The sequence below is a fragment of the Sapajus apella genome, unplaced genomic scaffold (assembly GCF_009761245.1).
Source record: "Sapajus apella isolate SASKATOON/1434 unplaced genomic scaffold, GSC_monkey_1.0 scaffold13, whole genome shotgun sequence".
Taxonomy (NCBI): domain Eukaryota; kingdom Metazoa; phylum Chordata; class Mammalia; order Primates; family Cebidae; genus Sapajus; species Sapajus apella.
The window spans coordinates 19,633,330-19,659,965 of NW_022436953.1; the positions used below are offsets into that span (position 1 = coordinate 19,633,330).

Sequence of the window (26,636 nt, forward strand, 5' to 3'; positions counted from 1 at the left end):
GTCCATTTCAGTCCAAGCTCACTGTGTTTATGTACATACAGTTCTCTTAAAAACTTTGTGGGTCTCACATGAATCATACTGAGGCTCATTTCATTAACTGCAAATCTCTTTGAGACAAGCCCTTTTATGTATTGGCCTTCCACTAAAACTTCCAAGACAATATTCGTAAACTTCTTAATGGCTCTTAGTTTGACTGAATGGTTCTCTGAGGCATCACCTTGGATTTTTCTGATGTCTTAGGAAATGGTTTTTAATTTACATGCTATATTTGGTCTTTAGACTATGATTTCTTAAGAATATTGCATTTTGTCTTTGCCCTCAAGACATTTCTTAGTGATGAGAATGAAGGCAGGGAGGGCATCTTATAGAAAGGCTACCAAAGTTGCTTATTTTCATTCCAGAACAACCATTAAGGAAAAAATGCAAAGACAAATAGCAAAAAGGACAATATAGAAATTAAAAGACAGCCTAAAATATACATTTAATCTGAAAGAAAGTGGGAAAGGGAAGGAGATGAACAAAAACACAGAGAACAGACAGAAAACAAATAATAAAACGATACACCTGAATCTATTTATAACCGTGCATCACTTTAATACTGGAGATATGTTCTGAGAAATGCATTCTTAGTATCATCATTGTGTGAACATCGTAGACTGTACTTATACAAACCTGGATGGGATAACCTATACCCACCTGGGCTATATGGTATAGCCTATTGCTCCTAGGCTATAAGCCTATACACAATGTTACTATACACTATACTGAAGACTGTAGGCAACTGGAATACAATGGTAAGTAATTGCCTACCTAAACATATGTAAACCTAGAAAAGGTACAGCAAAAATATAATATAAAAGATTTTTTAAAATGGTACACCTTTATAGGGCATTTACCATGAATGGAACTTGTATAACTATAAGTTGCTGTGGGTGAGTCAGCAATTAAATGGTATATAGATGTGAAGGGCTGGAACATTAATGTGCATTACTGTAAACTTTATAAATAATGTATATTTAGGCTATGCTAAATTTGTAAAAAGAATTTTTCTTTTTACAAAAATTAACTTCAGCTTACTATAACAACTTCAGCTTACTGTAACTTTTTAACTTTATAAGCCTTTTATAAACCTTTTATTATTTTTAACTCTTCTAATAACAGTTTTAAAACACACATTGGATGGCTATACCAAAAAATTTTTTCTTTATATACTTATTCTATAACTTCTACCTTAGAATTTTTTTTTAACTTAAAAAAATTTTTAAAAATAAAACACAGACATGAACATTAGGCCTACACAGAGTCAGGATAATCAGTATCACTGTCTTCTACCTCTATATCCTGTCCCACTGGAAGGTCTACAGGGACATGGAGCTGTCGTCTCCTGTGAAAACAATGCCTTTGTATATGGAAATACAAAGTACTTAGAATAGCCAAAACAATTTTTAAAAGAATAAAATTTAAAGATTTATACTCCATGATTTCAAAATTTACCAAAATTTTACGGTAATCAAGATAACTTGTCACTGCCTTAAAAATAGGCATATAAATAGCTAGAATATAAGATAATCCAGAAATAGAAATGCATGTTGTTAACTAGTTTTCAACAAAGATGAAATGGCAGTTCAGTGGGAAGAGGAAAGTCTTCAATAAGTACTGCTAGAAGAATTGGACATCCATTGCAAAACAATCATCCTGAACTCTTCACACCATATTATAAATTAACTCAAAATAGGCATAAACTTAAAAACAAAAGCTAAAATTATGAATTTCCTAGAAGAAAATATAGGAGAAAATATTTTTCATCTTGGGATAAGCAGTGATTTCTTAGATGGGACACATAAGAATCATGAACTGTAAAAAGAAAAACAGATTTGATTTAAAATAAATTGAAAATACACTTAAGAAAATTAGAAGACAGCAATCTTGGAGAGAATATTTGCACTAAATATATCTTCCAATGTACTGTTATCCAGAATATAATAAACTCTAACAACATAAAAAAAAAAAGACGGGAAAAAGGCCAACTATAAAAGGGGAAAAAGTTGAACTTCACCAAAGAGTACTAATGACCAAATGAACATGTGAAAAGATACTCAATATCTTTAGTCATTTGGAAAATACTAACTAAAACTGCAGTGATATATCACTGTATGTTCAGTTAATTAAAGTTAAAAAGACTGACCATACTGGGTGGGGGTTGATGAGAATGTGGAGCATCTGAAACTCATATGGTAGTGATGGGAATGTAAAATAAATGGTACAATCACTTTAGAAAATTGTTTTGCAGTTTCTTAAAAAGCTACATGTACATTTACCATACAACCCAGCCACTCCACAGCTAGATACTCTAGATAAATGAAACCTATATCCTAACTTTTTGGCAGTTTTATTCACAGTAGTCAGAAACTGAACATAAATGTCCATTAAGAAGTGAATAGTTAAAAGTGGCATATGTGTGCAATGGGATACTCAGCAATAAAAGTGAATAATTCTCCTAACACACTACATGGACCTATTTCAAAATAATATGGTGATTAAAAGAAGCTAGACACATGTAAACTAATCTATAGCAATAATAAGCAGCTCAATGATTGCTTAGGTCAAAATGGATGAACTGTGAAGGGTCACAAAGAATCCTTTGTAGTTGATAGAAATGTTTAGATTCTTGTTTATGGGGGTTTCATATGTGTCAGTGACTGTCAAAAGGCATGGAATTGTTTGCTCTAAATGAATATATTTTATTTAAATTATTCCTCTATAAAAATTTTACAGAGGAAATGTTTAAGAAAATGTTGAAGAAAATGTCCCTGATATCACAAATACTGTAGGAGCCCTCTAGTTTGGTTCCCTTTTTCTAGAAATACAGATTGATTTAAAAAGATTTGTTTTCAGAGTACCTGATATTGTTTTTTATTCTTTCAAAAAGTCTGTTTTAGGTATTTCATAACATCATATAAAACTTTGATCTCCTTAATAGCAGGGACTTTATTTTGATTAATGTGCTGGGCCCAACAATATGAATGAGATAATAAATTGATGACTGCTTCAAAAGGAGAAGCACAAGATGATAGGAGAACATATGTAAGTAGACTTAAACTGGACTAAGAAGTTAAGGAGGATTTCCCAGAGCAAGTTGCCTTTAGACTGAGGTGTGAAGGATGATACTGATTAGCCAAGTGAGAGATTTGAGCATAGATGTCAATTAGATGGTTGTAATTTAAGTCAAGACCTCAGAGATAGCTCTGGGCTGGAGATATTAAATTTTGGGACTCACCTAGAGAGGAAGTATTGAAAGAAAATGGGCAGAAACCTAGAGAACACCAGGATTTTCAAGGCAAGAAGAACAAAAAAGTGAGCAAAGGGTCTAAGAAAGCTGAGTGGAGTTGACGTCACCTAGGGAGAGAGTAATTGAAGGCATGATCAACCCATGTTGATTGCTGCTGAACAGTCAACTAGAATAAGGACTAAGAAGCAGCAGTCAGAGGTGTCTGGTGGCCTTCAAGAAAAGGAGCAGATTGAGGTAATAAGCAGGACAGAAGCCAAGTTGTAAGGAGTTGAGCAGAAGGAAGAGCAGAAATGGGATATCTGTTAATAAAATTCATTATGTTACTATATTACAGTTGGAAAAGCATATGATTGTCTCAAAAAAGAGATGTAGGGGAAAGGAGGGAAGAGTGGTGGAGGAGAGCTAAAGGAAGAAGAAGAAGGAGAGTGTGAGCTTCAATCTGGCATCATGATTAACAGTGAAACTCTAGAAGTATCTCCATAAAAGTTAGTAATAAGGGAGGGTATCCAATATCATCACTATTTTAACAGTGTTCTAAAAGTATCAGGCAATGAAGTTGGAAATACTGTATATATTTGGAAACAAAGACAAAATTGTCATTAGTTGAAGCCGATACAACTTGATTTCACTGAGTTTTCTATGTGTAGTTGTATCCCCCACCATTCTTCCCTCCCTCCCCCTACAACTCCTTTTTGAGATGTTCATATGCTATTCTAACTGTAATCTTTAACATAATGACTTTTATTAATAGATATCCTATTACTAACCTTGCTTAGCTGTGTACACTTAATCTTCTAATGTATTACTGAATTCTATTTAATAACATAATCTTTAAGATTTTTGCATCCGTATATGTGAGATTAATCTGTCTGTGTGTATTATGTTGATTTCACAAAAAGAATACTGAAGCTTTCTTCTTTCCCTGCTTGGAAAAATGTATATACTATAGTTACCAGTTCCTTCACAGTTCAAAAGAATTACTCTGTGAAACTGTTTCTGGTGACTCTTCTTGGTGATGGTGGTGGTGAAGAAAAAAGTTGTTCAAATTTTAAGCAGACATCAGAACTGTTTACTTCCCAGAGCAGTGTCGTTTCCATTTGTCTTCTTACCTGTCAGTGTTTGCTCTTCCATTTCTAATTCATGCCACCATATCTGTTATTTTCTGACACTTGACTTTTCTCCTCTTTCTTTCTTCATTCTGACCTTGCCCACTGAGCTTTTAGCCCATAACTATGATTAGTCAGCAAATTTCTTTGGGTTTTGAATAATCTCCATTTTTAACTTCATAGCTATTTTTATTCTTTTTTTTTAAACCATTTTCTGCTCCTCCCTGTTTTTTTCCCCACTGCCAGACATCATCTCTGATTTATTATTTTTTAACCACAGGATTGGATTATGTTCTTATTCCTTGAGTTGCCAAAATGTTAACATCCATTTTTGTAAAAGATATTATTAGTACTATACTTTTGTATTAAGCCTCTTAGGTTATGTTCTGTTTAAATAGCAAACCAAGCTTTTCAACATGTTTTGCCATCTCTGCAGCTTCTGGTGTCTCTCCACCTTCCAGTCTCACCCAGCAGCTTCTTTGTGTGAAAGGCATGCTGCCCTCTTTTGTGTTCCTAGATTATACCCTGCTTCCTCCTGTCTCAGGATCTTTGACTATGTTCTGTTTGGAATACTTTTTTATCCTTTATCTAGTATAGGGGTCCTCAACTGCTGGGCCAGTACTGGTCCATGGCCTGTTAGGAACCAGGCTGCATAGCCAGAGGTGAGCAGTGGGCGAGCAAAGCTTCATCTGTCTTCATAGCAACTCCCCATCACTCACATTACCACCTGAGCTCTGCCTCCTGTCAGATCAGCAGTGGCATATAGTGAGATCACATTCTCATAGGAGTGTAAACCCTCTCGTGAACTGTGCATGCAAGGGATCTAGGTTGCATGCTCCTTATGAGAATCTAATGCCTGATGATTTGCCACTGCCTCCCATCACCCATCACCCCCAGATGGGACCATCTAGTTGCAGGCAAACAAGCTCAGGGCTGCCACTGATTCTGCATTATGGTCAGCTGTGTGATTATTTCATTATAGATTACAATGTAATAAAAATAGAAATAAAGTGCACAATAAATGTAATGCAATTGAACCATCCTGAAGCCACCCCCTCTTGCCACACCATGGAAAAATTGTCTTCCACAGAAACAGTCCCTGGTGCCAAAAAAAGCTGGGTACCGCTGATCCAGTTAACTTAGTCATTCTTCTGATCTCAGCTCAAATGTTACATCCTCAGGAAATCTTCCCGTGATACTCCACCCTCCCAATTCATTGCCCTCTGTGCTTTTTCTTCAAAGCATTGTAATTACACACTTGTATGATTATTTGATTCCTGTCTGTTTCTTCCACTAAAGTATAAACTTTCACAGAGAGAAGAACTACATTTAGCTTACAAATGTATTTCTGAAATGTGCTTAGTTTATTCACCCATTCAGTAATACTCATTGTGCATTTTTTGTGTATTAGGCATTGTTATAGGACCTAGTATTACTGTAGCGACTAAGAAAAGAAAAAAAGTCCCTGCCCTTGTGGAGCCTACATTCCAATATGAGAGACAGAAGAAAGAAAGAGAGAGAGGGAGTGGAACAAAAATAAGGGAGGGAAGAAGGATAGATAGATAAGGGGTGGGGTTGGAGTGGGGTGTGTGGTACAGTTTTAGATAGATGTCCAGGGAAAGACTCATTGATGAGGTGAGTTTTTGAAAAAGATCTGAAAGAGATAAGGGAATAAACCAAATGAATACCTGGCGGAAGAGCATTTCATAGAGAAGGAATAGTTGATGCAAATCACCTGAAGGGAGATTGTGCCTCATCCATTTTTGAGAAAAAGCAGAGCCTAATCCCTTTTGAGTAAAGAAGAGGTCATGAGATCAGAGAGGTGACGAGAATCTAGATCTTTCAAAACCTTGTAGGTCATCCTAAAGACTTACTGAAGTGAGATCAAAAGCCATTGGTGGACTTAAGCAAAGGAGCGAAGGGGTCTGACATTTGAATAGGATTACTTTGATTGCTATTGAGAACTTAAGGGAGGTAAAAGCAGAAAGGGAAACCTAGAAGATGGTGGCAGCAATCCAGATGAGAGATGATGAGCGGTTGGATCAGGGATGCAGCATAGAAGTGGTAAGTGGTGTTCAGGTTCTTGTATGTTTTGAAGGTAGCAAGCAGGATTTCATAATGGACTTGATGTGGAGTATTGACAGAAAGAGAAGTGTTAAAGTTGATTTTAAGGTTTTTGGCCTCAGAAACTAGAAGTATGGAATAATTGATATTCAATATATCTGTTTGTTAAATATCTGAATAGTTACTTTAAACATTGGTAATTCATAGATAAAACACTTCATCACTTTTGGCTTCAAAATAATGATGTCATAATGTTTTTCTCAGAATTTTCCTCTTGCTCATTTCTCCCAGTTGTTGAATTCATTTTTCTTAGATGTGAAATAAGAAATTATATTACGCAACTTATTTGCTTGGCAGTATCCTTTAATGATTGGCAGTGTACGTATGAGAAAGACAACTCGCATGTTAAAAAATGTAAATTAATTTTGATTGTCTTAGTTGGTTTAATATTTATAACCATAAAACCTAGCTATTGATTAGAACATTATGGGTTTAAGGCAGTAGAAGAAATTACAAAGTGATTACCACATCAATTATACCTCAATAAAACTGTAAATAAAAATAATAAATTTACCAGGCAATAAACAAGTGGGAAAAAAGTTTCTGCCACAAAGTGTTTATTTTTTTTCTGCTTAATAAACCTCATAAGAAATTGGCATCTTTGTTTTATTTTTTCTTTAAAGGATTAATCTTTAGACTTACCTTTTTTATTTAGCCTAACATGTCAGGATTAAGAAAAATATATTTCAGAAATATTTAAATCCAGTATTTCTCTATCATTCTTGCCTAAGTTTTACAAAGATTCTTTTAAATCATGGAATGTCTGATTAATCGATTAATAATGAATAAAATATTGTATCTTTTTAAATTTCTTGAAACTTATGTTATCATATCCTGGATTCCCTCTATTAAGTATTAGCATATAGTTATATTTTAAACTTTTGTTTGTTAAGGGAGCCGAAGCATAAATGTAAACATATTTTCATTGAATTGTCCACTTTCAGTTACCTACACTAGTGCACAAAGACATTGTGAATAATAAAAAAACATTTAAAGTCAGTTGCATGATTTATTTTAGTTTTGTTCAACATGCTTTATTATCTACTGTATATAGTACATCAGGCACTGTACAGAAATTGGAATTTAAAGATGAATGAGGCATAGTTCCTGTTTTCAAGGAGCTTGTGATCCAATGTGGAAGAGAGGTTGTGCCACTGCACTCTAGCCTGGGAGACAGAGTGAGACTCCATTTCAAAAAAAAAAAAAAATGGCAGCTCCATCCATGTTACTGCTTCTGAGGACCTTCCAGTAGGTACTTGTCTTCCAGGACAAGATGTGGAGGTGAAAGATAGTGGTATTGATTATTCTGACCTTGTGTAGGCCTAGGCTAATTGTGTGTATTTGTGTCTTAGTTTTTTACCAAAAAATGTTTAAGAAGGAAAAAATAATATTTTCGTACAACTGTACAATATATTTTTGTTTTAAGCTAAGTGTTGTTATAAGTAAAAATGTTTTTAAAAAGTTAATTTAAAATGTTACAGTAAGCGAAAGTTAATTTATTTAAAAAAGAAACTTTAAAAAAATGTGTATATGTATTTTATTGCATTTTGGGTTCTGGGGTACATGTAAAGAACATGCAGGATTGTTGCATAGGTACATACATGGCAATGTGGTTTGCTGCCTCCATCCCCATCACCTATATCTGGCATTTCTCCCCATGTTATCCCTCCCCAACTCCCTAGTGTAGCCTAAGCATAGAGTTGTTAAAGTCTACAGCAGTGTCGAGTAATGCTGTGGACCTACAAATTAACTCACCACTTACTCACTGACTCACTCAAAGCAACTTCCAGTCCTACAATCTCCATTCATGCTAAGTAACTTACACAAGTGTACCACTGTTTATCTTTTATACTGTAGTTTTTGCTGTACTTTTCTAGGTTTACACATATTTAGATACATAAATGCTTATTATTGTGTTCCAGTTGCCTGCAGTGTTCAGTACAGTAACATGCTGTATAGGTTTGTAACCAAGGAGCAATAGGCTATACAGTGTAGCTTATGTGTGTAGTAGGCTGTCTCATCTGAGTGTGTGTGAGTACACTTGATGTCGTTCTCACAACATAATCATGTAAGGACTTATGTCTCAGAATTTATTCCTGTTGTCAAACAACACACGGCTGCACATGCATGTTCATAGCAGCATTATTCATAGTAGCAAAAAAGTGGAAACAACCCAAATGTCAATCAGCTAAGGAATCTAAAACCAAAATATGGGCATAGCTATACAGTGGAATTATATTTAGGCATCAAATAAATGAAACACTGACACATGCCACCAAATGGCTTGTATTGCAATCACTATGCTAAGTGATAGAAGCCAGACGCAAAAGACTACATATTGTATGATTCCATTGTTCTGAAATGTCCAGAATAGGCAAATCTGTATAGACAGAAAATGGATTAGTGGTTGCCTAGGGCTGGCAGAGCTAGAGGAAATTGGGACTGACTGCTAACAGATATGGAATTTCTTTGGTGGGGGAGTGAAGTGTTCCAAAATTATATAATGGCAATTGGATGCACATATCTGTGAAAATACTAAAGCCCAATGAATTGCACACTCTAAAAGGATGAATTATGTGGTATGTGAATTAAATATCAAAACTGTAAAAGGAACCAAAGGGCTCTAAAGGTTAGAAAATAAAATATCTGGGCAGGACACCATGGCTCAAACTGTAATCCCAGCCCTTTGGGAAGCCAAGGCAGCCAGATCACAAGGTCAGGAGTTCAAGACCAGCCTGGCCAACATGGTGAAACCCCATGTCTACTAAAAATACAAAAATTAGCCAGGTGTGGGGGTGGACTCCTGTAATCTCTGCTACTTGGGAGGCTGAGGTAAGAGAATTGCTTGAACCTGGGAGGTGGAAGTTGCAGTGAGCCCGGATCGCACCCCTGCATTCCAGCCTGGGTGACAAAGCAAGACACTGTCTCAGAAAAAGAAAGAAAGAAGGGGAGTGAGAGAGAGAGAGGAAGGGAGGAAGAGGCAAGGAAGGAAGAAAGGAAGGAAGGAGGGAGGGAATGGGAGGGGAGGGGAGGGAAGGGAAGGGTACCTGATATGAAAAATTTCCTGGAAGAGGTTAACAGCAGATCAGAGGCTGCAGAAGAAGAAACCAGAGAATTTAGAGATAACTTTAAAAATTGAAACCCAAGGGAAACAAAAGACTTCAAAAACCTAAAAAACTCCTCAGAGACGTGTAGAATATGAAACAATCCAATAAATGTGTAAGTAGAGTACCAGAAGTTATGGCAGAAGAGAAAGAATGTTTGAAAATTTAGGAGATGAGTCTAACAGGGTGAATTAGGATTTGTCATGAGAATAAAGGGAGGAAGGGCATTTTCAGTAGAAGAAACAACATTGGCAATATTGTGAAAGCTTGTAGCCACATTGTGAGTACTATGCAATGTCATTTTTCATGTCCTTTAGTTATGAAAGATAGTTTTCTTATTTGGAACTTTATTTCACTAAGTGATATTACATATTTTGAATTCTCTTTTGGTAGACTAATCATCTACTAACTTATCTTTTTGTATCCAGCTGGTGATTAATAAGTTCTGGTCAGTTTCTTAAAGAGTTTCTACATGGCCATGGAAAGCCAGTTGGGGCTGAAAATTAACTATATGCTGCTTAGATTTTTACTACATGAGAAAATGTTAATAATTGCTGACATGTAAGGCAAAGCCTACATACTTTTAAAATAGATTTGTTTGTTTTTCTACTTCTTTTTAGGATTGATTTTTTTTTTCTATTTCTGTGAATACCACTGGAATTTTCATGGAGATTGCTTTGAATCAGTATATTACTTTGGGTAGTATGGATTAATATTAACTCTTCCACTTCATAGACATGGATATCTTTTTACTTATTTGTGTTGTCTTCAGTTTTTTTTATCTATGTTTTATAGTTTTCAGTGTACTGATCCTTTACTTCTTTGGTTAAATTTACTTCTGAGTGTTTTATTTTTGATGCTTTTGTATCTATTTCTAGAAATGAAGTCAATGGAACATGATAGTAGCCAGTTAAGTGAACTTCAGAAACAAAAGAATGAATTGATAGAAGAATTATTTACTCTCCAGAGAAAACTTAAAGGTATTACCTTCATGGGTTAATTTATTTTACTGATAAATATAGTTATATATGCATTGTAAGGGCATATTATTATTTTAAAATATAATGCTGGGATATAGTGCTATTATTGATATAAAAAAGAAGTAGATAAAACACTAATCAGTGTGAGATTTGTTATTTTTAATGTCACAAATTTTTAAAAGATTTTTTATACATTTAATTGTTAAAGTAGAAAATAAAAATCGTTAGTATATAAATTGTATATGCAAGCACCAAAAATTAGAGTATTGTTTTTATGAGTGGATAGTCTTTATGTTTAATTTTCAAAATATTGAAACTATTTTTTAAATTGTTTAGTTTTTGAGGATGAAGAGAATGAATCCATTTGTACTACCAAATATCTAGAGGCGGAAAAAATAAAAATTAATGAAAAGCCTCAAAATGATGCAGAATGCTTAAGGTAAGAGTTTCCTATTATATTTTGGTAAAAAATCAGGTAATTTTTTAAGTTTAATAGATTTCAGTATAAAGCTAAGTCCATCAATTATTAATTTAAAGTTCCAGGTGAAGACACTATTTTCTTCTCTGTGTTTTCTGTCACATGCTAATAAGACAACGCTTGGGCTAGAAAGTGCTACACATAAGTTCATGATGCATTGGGTTGATGATTAATAATAGTGAAATTAATTTTATCTTTTCTTGAGACTCACTATTTTTCACATCCCAAGATATAAGACAACTCTCCTTTCTGTTCTTCCTAACTTTCAGGGGAAAATCATTGAAATTGTTTTTCATCTTTCTAGATTCCAGGGGGGGAAATCAGTCTGCTATTTTACTTGATATTTGTCACTCTGGTTTTGTTCCTAAAAAGTGAAAATGTATTTTCTGTATGGAATAGATAGATGCTTTTTGCATTTGGATAATGAGTGTGTGATATTTGAAATGACATAGTCATAAACACAAGAAGAAAAGAGCTCAAGTTTTAAAATTTTTTGATTAATAATTTAATGTTACCTTTGCTGGCTTAATTTTAAAGAAGTACCTATACTTTCTAGGTTTCATCTAAGTAGAGAAACCTCATTACTGGATCTGTGAAGAAGCAAATGAAGCCTTCTTTCACATAAATCATATAGGAAATATGTCCACCAGAGCTGAAAACATGCTTCATATTAGCAGTGTATTACCTCAGGCCATAATTTTAGTAGATTGTGAGAGAATATTTGCAATTTAATTTTATATTAAGTTTTATAAGCATAAAATATCAATCTCTTGGGTGATTTGTGTGAGGCAGAATGAGTTTTTAATTAATCTGCTCATGCTTTTTTTTTTTACACTTTTAAAAATGGTGATGCCCACTAGTATCATTATAGTTAGTAGTGTGAGGGCTTCCAATATGAATTCCAGTTTTGTGGGCCTATCACTTAGTCATAAAAATGTGCTCTGGGTTAAAATTAAACACACGAAGTCTGTTAGAGAGTGCTTTTTCCTTCACAAATGATGACTTAGGAAATTTGGATAGAAATATCAGGCCGGGTGCAGTGGCTCACACCTGTAATCCCAGCACTTTGGGAGGCCCAGGTGGGTGGACACCTGAGGTAGGAGTTTGAGACCAACCTGACTCACATGGAGAAATCTCATCTCTACTAAAATAATAATAACAATACAAAATTAGCCGGGTGTGGTGGCACATGCTGTAATCCCAGCTACTCAGGAGACTGAGGCAGGAGAATCACTTGAACGCAGGAGGCAGAGGTTGCAGTGAGCCGAGTTCAAGCCATTGCACGCCAGCCTGGGCAATAAGAGCGAAACTCCATTTCAGAAAAAAAAAAAAAAAGAAAGAAATATCAATCTATGTATTTAGTCCATTCATTGTATTTTAGCAGTTATTAAATTAAATGCCAGTATTTATTCCTATTTTTAATTCATTGATATGTTCACTTAGTTTCCCAATTAGCATGTTTCATAAGTTTTCCCAAGTATGAAGAGGAAAGTCGAAGTAATAAGTATAAAGATTTTGGGAAAGAGGACTATCAATCTTAAAATTAATGCAATAACAAGAAGCCGATGATGTCAAAAATGATAAGATATTTATTCAGCTTCATCATGAAGACCAAAACTAAGTTGAATTTATTATTAAATTTTGGGATAGAATAGTCTTTTCCGTCTCTATGTGTTCAAATGTATATGGAATAACATTATAGTTGCATTTCTCTTAATTTCTCAGGTTTGACTTGTACTGGAGTAGATGTTATTTTTATAGCAGGGTTTCTCAAACTTGGCCTTGTTGACATTTTGGGCCAGATTATTCTTTGTCATGGGGGGCTGTTCTATGCATCATGAGATGTTTAGTAGCAACCCTGTCCTCTACCACTAGACATAGTAGCACTCTGCTTTCACCAGTTATGGCAACCAAAAATGTCTCCAGACATTGCCAGATGTCCCCTGGCAAAATGGGAAGATGGAAAAGTCACCCCCAGTTGAGAACCAGCTTTATATTAAGGTCATTATGACTTCTACATTTATTAAACTTTAACCAGTAAGAAAGCAATTACAGAGGAAATCTTTAATATTAGTTCATCTCTATGAGCTTATTGTTTCTAGTTTTTGTCATTAGACAACTTTAGTACATGTTTTATTTTGTCTATATTATTGATATTCTTTTATAATGATTATGGTTCATATTTTAAAACTTAATCTACCATGTTCAGATTATTTGTTGGACTCTATCTTGATGTTATACGTAGAGAACCAGTGTTCTACTCAAGGTAGAGTCCAGTGGTTTAGTGGTCTCTATTTTAGGTAACCTTTACATTCACAATGGTTTAATGATTCAAATTCAGAATGATTTAATAGTTTCTGCTTTAGATAATCTGTCTCTATTTATAAATATCAAGATGTTTGTTTATTTAAAGTCTGTTTGAAGAATAAGTGTGTAGCTAACACACATTAAAGCAGCTAACTTATAAAATATTGCTATGATTAACACTTAAGCCATAGGTTAGGTTAATTCACCAGAAACCTCCCAGAGAGGTGTGTAATTATGACTGAGCTGTTTTTTTTCAAACAGTGTAAGGAGAAAAGTAACAGAGATCAGACTCTTAAAAAGCAGTAAGCATAGTGGTTAAACCCTTTTGAATCCCAGATCTCCCTCCACTTCTGGTTCGTCTTTCCTTCAGTCTTTGCATCTCTTGCACAGTCCAGGGCATATAGTATTCAATAAATGTTTGTTCCAGTAATTGAATCTACATATAATTGAATTTTCACTACAAAAAGATTAAAGTTCTTCATATATTTTCAGTGTTATTTGCAAAGACATGGTGTATTCTAACCACTATGATAGTGCCACTTTGGAATGGATTATTTTCATTCCTGTTTTTTTCTGTAATGTGGAAAAAGCTTTAACCATGTTGACCTCCCCTTAGTCCTTCATTCTGTTATCCTAATGTGGAGAGGAGTGACTCAGTCTGATCAGTGAATTTGGAAAGGCAAACTGGACAAGCCCCTTTCTTTTCTGTTTCTTTGGAACATGGCCTGCCTCAGAGTGTTTTTCCATTCTGTTTCTCCGTCCCTTAAGTTTGATCATTGCTGGACTCCACAAGATAAAGCCTGTGGGGTCCACTGCTACATTTAAAGGTGTGAGTTAAGTCAGTCTAATTCTGGGGTTTGATATTAGCAAACCCTTGCCTACAGATTTAATCTACATTCTCCAGTATCTACTATCTCAGTAATAAATGTGACATTTTTGCTTGCCTTCTGCCTCCCTTAATTTTTGATTGGGCAGATCTCAGGCAGGAGAGTGTTATATATTGGGCCTCTTTAAACCCCTAAACTTATTATTTGAGACAGAGTCTTGCTCTGTATCTCAGAGCAATGGATTACAGGCATACACCACCACGCCTGACTAATTTTTGTATTTTTAGTAGAGACAGGGTTTCATCATGTTTGCCAGGCTGGTCTTGAACTCCTGGACTTAAGTGATACACCTGCCTCAACTTTCCAAAGTGCTGATATTACAGGCATGAGCGACTGCACCCAGCCACAAACCCATTATTTTTTTCTATTACCCAATACCAAGGGTACCAAAATGCACAATTCGTGATCATGATTTCTTTTTATTTACTTCAAATAATAACACAACAGACAACTTCAGACATTTCAGGCATTTTCTTTTCTTTTCTTTTCTTTTCTTTTTTTTTTTTTTTTTTTTTTTGAGAGAGTTTTGCTTTTGTTGCCCAGGCTGGAGTGCAATGTCATGATCTTGGCTCACCACAGCCTTTGCCTCTCAGGTTCAAGTGATTCTCCTGCCTCAGTCTCCTGAGTAGCTGGGATTACAGGCATGAACTACCATGCCTGGCTAATTTTGTATTTTTGGTAGAGACAGGGTTTCTCCATGTTGGTCAGGCTGGTCTCAAACTCCTGACCTCAGGTGATCCGCCTGCCTCGACTTCCCAAAATGCTAGGATTACAGGCATGAACTACCGCCATTTTAGGCATTTTTCACTGCAAAACTTCTTTCTAGAATGGTTGTACATCCTGTGTTACTGATATTGTGCTTGTTTAATTCAATAGGAAGCTTGTTTTGGGAATAGATCTGCATAGGCAACAGCATGAGATTTTCATTCTGAGCACTTAAAAATGGTGTGGCTTTGTTTCAGCACCACAAAACAGGTCAACAACAACAAAAAAGGAAAGAAAAGAAAAAAACAAAAGGTAGTATGATTTTGCAAAGAGCATATTTGCAGTGTAAACTGCATGAAAGTTAATGTACACTTGCTATGAGAGACTCTAAATGCATTAATGTCATGTCCTAAAGCAGTGCTGTGACTTTTTCAGTGAAAAAGTCATCTAGTTAAGTTGGTCTTAGAGGTCACACTGTTGGTCCTCAGATTTGTAAGAAGGCATAAACTCAGTATGGTATTAACATGCTTTCAAACTCTTTCAAGGATACACAGATAAATACATATGTTTACACATGTATATATTTTGAATTTTACCGAATATATATATATTTAAATTATGAGAATAGGCTATGTTGATTGAATAAAAAATTCAAACACTCCAAAGATGTGAAGTGTCAAAATCTCCCTTTCCATATCCTTGCTCTGACACCCCAAATATGACTACTGTTAAAAGTGATGTGTATCCCATCATAATTTATTTCTGTTTGTGTGTATACACACATGTACATATGTATGTCTGTGTGTGTTTAGCAAAATCCTGATTATTAAACTTACTGGTCTGAAGTTTGCTTATTTATTAAAATGGAGATGTTTTCATTTTAGTTTGTACTAATTTTCATTCTTTTAATGCTATTATATGGAGATGTTATATTTATGTAACCAGTCTCCCATTAAGGGATGTATAAGATAGTTTCAAAATGTTCATAATTAGACACACTTTTATAAATGTATTCTTAAATACTTGCAAGAGTCTTTCTGTAACATGATTTAGAATAAGCAGCATTTAGTAGAGTAATAAGAATGGTTATCCAGGTTCCATTTATAAAATAGTCTACATTATCTTTACTCTTTGTTTTCAACAACAAAAAAGCTCAAAGTAGACAAGAGTAACAAGATCTCAGCTCTACAATGTCTTCAAAATATTAGTCAAACAATCGTGTGTCTGTACCCTACCTATATTATCTCCCTTTTAACATTTATAAAATATGAAAATCCCCATTTAATTCCAGGTTTGTTCCTAGCTATATATTTTGCTGAATATTTCTGTTGACTATGCATCTTTTCTGGTAAAACTTCATCATTTATTCACTAACAGAAGTGTCTCTACAGCATTGATTATGTGGCCTTCAAGCTAATAGAGATCCCTTGTTTTGTGAATCCTTGGCACATACTATACTTATTAAAGCTTCAAAGCAAATACAGAGGAAATTTTTATGGTAGACTCAATTGATTATTTTAAAAGTTATATTCTGATATAAATGTAACTTGTCCCATAAATTTTGAAATAATTTGATTATACAAGCAATACAAAATATTACAGTGATTATTTTCTAAATTCATTGGTATCTTTGATATAATAAAAATTTTTTTTCATTTTCATATGTTCATCTTTATAAATCAACCCCTTTTGATGTGGGTTTGGGAAGATGACAGAAGGTATGGGGTAAAAGGAGATGCCTACCCCAACCAATCCAGGATTTGGAGGAAGGGATTCTAGCCCTTTCTCAGCAGGTTCCTCTGGTCTAGCCTTACACAGCTGTGAAGGTTCTTACCTATCTGCTGGTGGCCTAGACTGAAGGACAGAAGAATTAGAAAACTGATATTTCTATAGTCATACATTCAACTTTCACACCCACTTTCAGAAATAAATTATATATGAAAAAAGAATACTGATATTACTTTAAAATTAAATGCCACTAAAATGTTTTATATGAATTAATGTAGAGATAGGGAAATAATATTTAAAAAGTCAGTCCATGGGGGGTGGATCCAAGATGGCCATTTAGGAACAGCCCAGGATTGCAATTCCCAGTGAAAGCACACAGGGTGAGTGGAGGCCACATTTTTATTGCCCACAGACTAGGAAATTCCCAGCCGGAGGAGCTCCACAGGTCGCCAGCGTGGAGCTGTTTTGGCCAGCGTGGCTGTGCCAGCCAGCACGCGCGGCTGCTTTGTCAGCGCCCTGGCGCAGCGGTTCTCCGTACACAATACACTGGTCCAGGTGCCCTTTTGGCTGGCAGTTGGAGCCACGGGAAGTCGCCCATTCATCTGTTTGAAAAGGGGACTGAACAGGGAACCAGGACAGTAGATTCCAGGGCAAAAAAAGCGCCACAAATCTCAGTGCTGCTGTTTAAGCCAGCGCAGTGAGTCACTGCATGGCCAGCGCCTTTTCAACAGGCGACTGGAACACCAACTTAAAAAAAAAAAAAAAAAGGCTCTGAGGCAGGGAGCCAGGCGATCAGGCTTGGCTGGTCCCACCCCCACAAAAGAACAGCAATCAGAAACACTCTGGATTGAGAGTTTCACAGCAAGCGCAGCTGAACCTTGGACTGTCCAGGTCTGTGGTGGAGGGGCGTCCGCCATTACCGAGGCAGCCCACCACTATGGAGGTAGTCAGCCAATGCTGAGGCAGCCCACCGTTGCCAAGGCAACCCGCCATTGCTGAGGCAGCCCGCTGTTGCCAAGGCAACCTGCTACTGCAGAGAGGCTCTGCCATAACGGAGGCAGGCCACCATTGCCAAGGCAATTCTAACTACACCCATATAAACAGGACTGCAGGGAAGTTCACTCGGCAGCTGGGCGGAGCCCACAGCAGCTCAGCAAAGCCTCTACAGGCAGACAGTGACTAGGCGGCCTCCTTCCTGGGCAGGGCAGCTTTGAAGGAAAAAAAAAGAAGGCAGCAGCATAATGAAAACTCATAAAACCCTAAATCCCTGGGACAGACTACCAGGGAACAAAAAGCAGTTTATGAGTTCTGCTGCAGCAGACCTAAACATACCTGCCCAGCAGCTCTGAATGAAAAACGGAGCTCACGGCTCAGCATTTGAGCTCCTATAAAGAAGAGACCGTCTCCTCAAGCAGCTCCCTGACCCCTGTATATCCAAAGAGCCACCTCATAAAGGAGAGATCAGATTAACACTTGGCGGGTATCCTTCTGGGACAAAGTTAGCAGAAGAAGAAAACTGGTAACAACCCTTACTGTTCAGCAGCTGCTGCAGGTGATCCCCAGGCAAGCAGGGCCTGGAGTGGACCTAAGCAGACCTACAGCAGAGGGGCCAGACTGTCAGAAGGAAAACCAAGAAACAGACATAACCTCATCATCAACAAACAGAACGTCCACTCAGAGACCCAATCTGAAAGCCAGCAACTACAAAGACGACAGGTGAATAAATCCATAAAGATGGGAAGAAACCAGCGCAAAAAGGATGAAACACCCGAAACCAGAACACCTCTCCTCCTAAAAGGGAGATCACAACTCCTTACCAGCAAGGGAACAAGGTTGGATGGAGAATGAGTGTAATGAGATGACAGACTTCAGAAGGTGGGTAGTAAGAAACTTCTGTGAACTTAAAGAACATGTTCTAACCAAATGCAAAGAAACTAAGAACCTTGAAAAAAGATTTGATGAAATGCTGACGAGAATGGACGAAATAGAAAGGAATATAAGTGAATTGATGGAGCTGAAAAACACAACACGAGAACTTCGTGAAGCATGCACAATTATCAACAGCCGAATTGACCAAGCAGAAGAAAGTATATCAGAGGTCGAAGATCAACTCAATGAAATAAAATGGGAAGGCAAGACTGGAGAAAAAAGGGTAAAAAGGAATGAACAAAGTCTCCAAGAAATGTGGGACTATGTGAAAAGACCTAATCTACGTTTGATAGGCGTACCTGAATGCGACGAAGAGAATGAATCCAAGCTGGAAAATACTCTTCAGGATATTATCCAGGAAAACGTCCCCAACCTAGCAAGGCAGGCAAACATTCAAGTCCAGGAAATACAGAGAACACCACAAAGATATTCGTCAAGAAGACCAACCCCAAGGCATATAATCGTCAGATTTACCAGGGTTGAAATGAATGAGAAAATACTAAAGGCAGCCAGAGAGAAAGGTCGGGTTAACCACAAAGGGAAGCCCATCAGACTCACAGCAGATCTCTCAGCAGAAATCTTACAAGCCAGAAGAGAGTGGGGGCCAATATTCTACATCCTTAAAGAAAAGAACTTTCAACCCAGAATCTCCTATCCAGCCAAACTAAGCTTCATAAGTGAAGGAAAAATAAAATCCTTTGGGAACATGCAAGTACTAAGAGCTTTCGTCACCACCAGGCCAGCTTTACAAGAGCTCCTGAAAGAGGCTCTACACATATAAAGGAACAAGCAGTACCAGCCACTCCAAAAACATGCCAAATGGTAAAGAGAATCAACACAATGAAGAGTCTGCATCAACTACTGGGCAAAACAGCCAGCTAGCACCAAAATGGCAGTATCAAATTCACACATAACAATATTAACCCTAAAAGTAAATGGACTAAATGCTTACCACCCAAAAAAAGCCCAGGTCCAGATGGGTTCACAGCTGAATTCTACCAGACATACAAAGAGGAGCTGGTACCATTCCTTCTGAAACTATTCCAAACAATACAAAAAGAGGGAATTCTTCCCAAATCATTTTATGAGACCAACATCATCCTGATTCCAAAACCCAGCAGAGACTCAACAAGAAAAGAAAACTTCGGGCCAATATCCATGATGAACATAGATGCAAAAATCTTCAATAAAATACTGACAAGCCGATTGCAACAGCACATCAAAAAGCTTATCCACCATGATGAAGTAGGCTTCATTGCGGATATGCAAGGCTGGTTCAACATACACAAGTCTATAAACGTAATTCACCATATAAACAGAACCAAAGATGAAAACCACATGATTATCTCAATTGATGCAGAGAAGGCCTTTGACAAAATTCAACAGCCCTTTATGCTAAAAACCCTCAATCAGCTAGGTATTGATGGAACGTATCTCAAAATAATAAAAGCTATTTATGACAAACCAACAGCCAGTATCATACTGAATGGGCAAAAACTGGAAGCATCCCCCTTGAAATGTGGCACTAGACAAGGATTCCCTCTCTCACCGCTCCTATTCAATATAGTACTAGAAGTTCTAGCCAGAGCAATCAGGCAAGAAAAAGAAATAAAGGGTATTTAAATAGGAAAGGAGGAAGTCAAATTGTCTCTATTTGCAGACGACATGATTGTATATCTAGAAGACCCCATCGTCTCAACCCAAAATCTCCTGAAACCGATAAGCAACTTCAGCAAAGTCTCAGGATAAAAATCAATGTGCAAAAATCACATGCATTCTTATACACCAATAACAGACTTAAAGAGAACCAAATCAAGAACGAACTGCCATTTACAATTGCCACAAAGAGAATAAAATACCTGGGAATACAACTAACAAGGAACGTAAAGGACCTCTTCAAGGAGAACTACAAGCCACTGCTCAACGAAATAAGAGAGGACACAAACAGATGGAGAAACATCCCATGTTCATGGTTAGGAAGAATCAATATCGTGAAAATGGCCATAATGCCCAAAGTAATTTACAGATTCAATGCTATGCCCATCAAGCTACCAATGACGTTCTTCGCAGAACTGTAAAACACCACCTTAAACTTCATATGGAACCAAAAGAGAGCCCGCATAGCCAAGTAAATTCTAAGCAAAAAGAACAAAGCGGGAGGCATCACACTACCAGACTTCAAACTATACTACAAGGTTACAGTAATCAAAACAGCATGGTACTGGTACCAAAACAGAGATATAGACCAATGGAACAGAACAGGGGGCTCGGAGGCAACACAACATATCTACAACCATCTGATTTTTGACAAACCAAACAAAAACAAGCAATGAGGAAAGGGTTCCCTGTTTAATAAATGGTGTTGGGAAAACTGGCCAGCCATGTGCAGAAAGCAGAAACTGGACCCCTTCCTGACACCTTACACTAAAATTAACTCCAGATGGATTAAAGACTTACACATAAGTCTTTATGTTTTTATGTTTTATGTTTTAAACATAAAAGCCCTAGAAGAAAATCGGGGCAAAACCATTCAGGACATAGGTGTAGGCAAGGACTTCATGAACAAAACACCAAAAGCATTGACAATAAAAGCCAAAATAGACAAATGGGAGCTAATCAAACTCCACAGCTTCTGCACAGCAAAAGAAACAGTCATTAGAGTGAATCGGCAACCAACAGAATGGGAAAAAATTTTTGCAGTTTATCCATCTGACAAAGGGCTGATATCCAGAATTTACAAAGAACTAAAACAGATTTACAAGAAAAAAACTAACAAGCCCATTCAAAAGTGGGCAAAGGATATGAACAGATACTTTACAAAAGAAGACATACATGAGGCCAACAAACATATGAAAAAATGCTCATCATCACTGGTCGTCAGAGTAATGCAAATCAAAACAACATTGAGATACCATCTCACGCCAGTCAGAATGGCGATAATTAAAAAATCTGGAGACAACAGATGCTGGAGAGGATGTGGAGAAATAGGAACACTTTTACACTGTTGGTGGGAGTGTAAATTAGTCCAACCATTGTGGAAGACAGTGTGGCGATTCCTCAAGGACCTAGAAATAGAAATTCCATTTGACCCAGCAATCCCATTACTGGGTATATATCCAAAGGATTATAAATCGTTCTACTTTAAGGACACATGCACACGAATGTTCATTGCAGCAGTGTTTACAATAACAAAAACCTGGAACCAACCCAAATGCCCATCGATGATAGACTGGACAGGGAAAATGTGGCACATATACACCATGGAATATTATGCAGCCATCAAAAACGATGAGTTTGTGTCCTTTGTAGGGACATGGATGAACCTGGAAACCATCATTCTCAGCAAACTGACAGAAGAGCAGAAGATCAAACACTGCATGTTCTCACTCATAGGCAGGTGTTGAACAATGAGAACACATGGACACAGGGAGGGGAACACTACACACTGGGGTCAGTTGGGGGGAAATAGGGGAGGGGTGGTGGGGGGTGGGGAGCTGGGGAGAGATAGCAAGGGGAGACATGCCAGATGTAGGTGATGGGGAGGAAGGCAGCAAATCACACTGCCACGTGTGTACCTATGCAACAATCTTGCATGTTCTTCACATGTACCCCCAAACCTAAAATGCAATAAAATAAATAAATGGGAAAAAAAAGTCAGTCCATGGAAAAACTAGTGGAAAGTAGAAATAACTACTTATTAAATCTGAAGTGATATTAAGAAAACCAAAAAGGATAAGATTAATAAATTTAACATGTAAGATTTAAAATTTCATGTGTCAATAAAAGTCATCAACATTAAATGGCAAACTGGAATACAATTATAGTCATTATGATAAACAGAGGATAATAGTTTATTAAATAATCAACTGATACAAATCCATTAGAAAACATCAGATTAATGCTTTTTTATCCATGCATTTATCAAACATGCATTAAGTACCTACTTTGTACCATACAATATGCTAGTTGCTGGAGATACCAAAATGAGTAAGATAGTGTAATTCTGCTACACTGATTATCAATGAAATGCAGATTAAAACCACTAAATATTATTTATTCTATCAATTTTTGAAAGATCAAATAATCATAATTAAAATTGGCAAGTGTGTGATACCGAGATGACTTATACATGCCTGGTAGCAGTATAAATGCTTAGATGTATTTGGAATGAAATTTAACACTTTCAAATTATTGTAAGCATCTTAAAATATTTATGCCATTTGACCCAATAATTCCATTTATAAGTTCTATTCTAAGGAAGGCAATGTTAAGTACAGAAGAAGCTTTATGCTCACTTTGTGTTCATAGTAATGTGATTTATGTTAGAAAAAATAGGAACAACTGAAATAAGAAATGATTATGTTAATTACGGTGTAACCACTGGGATTACTACATGTTTATCTTAAATAGCATTAATTGGTATGCAATTAATAGTTAACTGGGGGAAATGTATACAATAGCATTGAGCACACACAAAAGCAAAACTAGGAAGCAAAACTGTATAATCATTTATATGAAAACTAGACTGCAATGATATATACATAAATTTTAACAGCATTGCATTTGAGAACTAAGCCTTTGGTGAAATTTATCCTTTATACTTTGAATAGTAGTATGTACAATCCTGTGGCTAAAATGAGTATACTGTTAGTTAATGGTTTTCTATATCTCTGAGAGGTAACTGAAAAAAAATTGTAATGGTGCAGGAAATTATAAAAATACATGGAACATAAGTTTTGCTAATCTAATTAGCAATGTTGGTCTATCATGGTCATTGTTTGATGATTCAGAGAAAGGCGACAATAACCAATGCAAAGTGCCCTTAGTTCAGTGGATGAGGGAAGTCCTTCTTGACTCCTGTAGGCAATCAGTCTATGCACTGAAGCATGAGATATACTTACCATTATATTGCTTTGGATAGCTGCAAATGTATTAATATTCATGCCATTATCATCTGGCCTCTTTTGAAGCTAGCAACAGCAATCTTTCTTTAAGTGCAGATCTAAATTCTACAGCTGGATTATATGCTAACTAGGGAAATACTTCCTATAATTTGCTCTGAATGCCCTCCTTAATTCCAGCAGTCTCTTATTCTTATTTTTAGGTAACAGAAAGGGTGAGTGGTCACCACCTAATTCTGATAGGCATGAGAGGTCATACAGAACCTGTAGTCCATTTGAACTGAAGAGGTGGATGAGCACGTGTTGATGGTATGGTGGGAATATCTCTACCATTTTATTTGAAAAGTAAATATATTAAAATGAAGGCTTATGTACATTTCAATAGCAGCATCCATAGTATATTTGGAACTCTCCACTTAAGTTTCCACTTAGTCTTTAAAAATATTTATTACAAGGGTTTTTATGCATATGTAAATACCTGATGCTTAAAATGAGTAACTTGTTATCTTTTCTTATTAAGCATTCCTTTAGATTTCTCATTTAGATTCCTAAAAGTTGAGACAGAACACAATGAACTTCAATATACATATGTGCTGCATAATGGCATTTCGGTCAACAGCATATCACATATCTAACAGTGGCCCCAAAAGATTATGATACTGCACTTTTTATTTCACCTTTTCTATGTTTAGATACACACATATTTACCATTGTGTTCCAGTAGCCTATAGTATTCAGTACGATAACATGCGGTACAGGTTTGTAACCTATGAACATAAGCTATACTCTATAGCTTAGGTGATATGCTATCCAATCTAGATTTGTGTAAGTTCACTCTATGATGTTTATACAATGACGAAATCACCTAACTATGCATTTCTCACAATATATTCCCATTGTTAAGTGATGTATGACTGAATAGGGTATTTCACCACCGACCCTTATTATAAATATTATGTTTTTATTCCCCAGTGGTCCTTAAAATAATATATGTAAACTGTATGTAATTTCTAAAGGATACGAATATAATGAGCACCTGTGAACTAATATGAGCTTAAAATGAGCATCTGTGAAATAAACTAGAATATTACCAATAACTTGCATTAGCTATGGCTCCTCCTTTAATCCATACTCCCTTCATTACCCTAGATATTGTTGATGTCCTATATTGTATTTCATTTTCTTGTGAATGTGCATTATATAATGTGATTCATTTTCTTGCATATATATAATTTTCTTTATTGCGTTAATACAACTAACGTGAGTTTACAGCATGTATTTATTATCATATATATACATGCACAATCTATTGGTTATTTAGGTTTATTTTTGAGTTGTGTAAAAATTATACTATATGGGATTTGTATTTTATTCAATTTTTTTCTAAGATTTACCCGTCAGTGAGTATAGATATGTGAATATAGCATATTTTTTTCTCTTTTTAATGGACATTTGTTTTGCTTCCAGATTTTTGCTATCACCAGCAGTGCTGCTGTGTACATGCTGGTGCACATATGCAAGAGTTGTTCCAGGATATATGCCTTTTGGAATTGCTGAGTGTAGGGTATATGATGTTGAATTTCGCAAGATGACAACACACTATTTTCTAGTGTGACTAAGCCAGTTTATATTCTTATTAGCACATTATGAAATTTCCTGTCGACCTCCATCCTCTTCAATCTTGTGGATATAAGACGGTATTTCATGGTCTCTAATGGCTTTGTCCTGACTATGTATGTGGTTGAGCATATTTTGCATCTGTTTATGGCCCATACATTTTTTTTCTGTAAAATAACTCAGTTATTTTTCTACTAGATTGTTTGAGTCATTTATCTTTTTCCTATTAATTTCCACAAGTTTTAAATAGTTGGTCTTTTTGATAGTTGTAAATTTTGTCTGCTAACGAATTAAAAATATCTTTTCCAAGTTTATGGGGTTTTGTTACTTGCTTTTAGGCTGCTCTAGTTGAAGAATTTCTACTTTTTCTGTGGTTGAAATTTTTAATCATTTTTCATAGTCAGCAGTTTTGTTTCTTGGCTACCCATATTCTATTGTATATTTCAAAATAGCCCCAAGAGAGGATTTTGAATGTTCTTATGATAAAGTAATGATAAATGTATGAGGTGATGGATATACTAAGTACCCTGATTTGACTGTTGCACATTATATACATGTATTAAAACATCACACTGTATCCTAAAAATATGTATAATTATTATGTCGATTAAAAACAAAATTAGAAAATTAACAAACAGGAAATTTAACATTGGTGCAGTACTATTATCTAATAGTCTATATTAATATTTCCCCTGTTACCTTAATAGTGTTCATTATAGTTATTTTTCTTCTTTCTTTTTATCTTCCTTTCTGTCTCTTTTCCCTTCCTCCTCTCTCTCTCCTTCTTACACCTAGGAACCAAATGAGGATTACAAATTATGTTTTCTTTTAAGCTGTTTTATTCAAGAAAATTTCTCTGCTTTTTTGTCTTTCATTACATTGACACTTTTTCTGAGGTGTCAAGGCTAGTTGTTTTCTAGAATGTTCTTCAATTTGTACCTATTTGTTCCTTTGAGATTATATTCAATTTAATTTTTTTTTGGCAAGAATATTATGTGATACTGTGTCTTTTTCAGAGCATTATATCATGAGGCACATAATGTCAGTTTGTTTCATTTTTGGTAATGTTAATTTTAATACCTTTGTTAAGATTGTGTCTGTCAGATTTCTCAAAGCACTGTTTTCCATTAGTAGTACTAAGTAATATATAGGGTGACTCTTTGATACCTTGTGCATGTTCTTTCCCCAGTAACACTTCTCTTAACCATTTATTGTCCGCTAATGATTTCCTCTTGAATCAGTTATTACAATGATGGTGGCAAGATGGTAATTTCTAATCATGTAATTGTTTATTTATTGGTAAAATTCTTTTAAAAAGAAGTTTCTGTTTCCACTTCTCAGCTCCCCCACCCTTTTAATTTCTTGTTTAAAAAAATTGTCTATGTACTCATGCATTTTTTAAAATTACATGTGTCATAATCTATTACTGTCATTATTAGTTTTGATGCCCCAACTGTTCCAAATTTGGCCAGAGGCAATCC

General features: G+C 35.9%; 1 protein-coding gene across 1 annotated transcript in view; it reads left to right on the forward strand.

Annotated features, from left to right (window-relative positions):
• Positions 1–26,636, forward strand: part of CCDC172 (coiled-coil domain containing 172) — a 57,569-nt gene that overhangs the window by 19,350 nt on the left and 11,583 nt on the right. The window contains exons 6-7 of the mRNA XM_032281134.1: positions 10,502–10,603; positions 10,940–11,042. Of these exons, the coding sequence (XP_032137025.1) occupies positions 10,502–10,603; positions 10,940–11,042 (205 nt within the window). The remainder of the gene's footprint in view (positions 1–10,501; positions 10,604–10,939; positions 11,043–26,636) is intronic.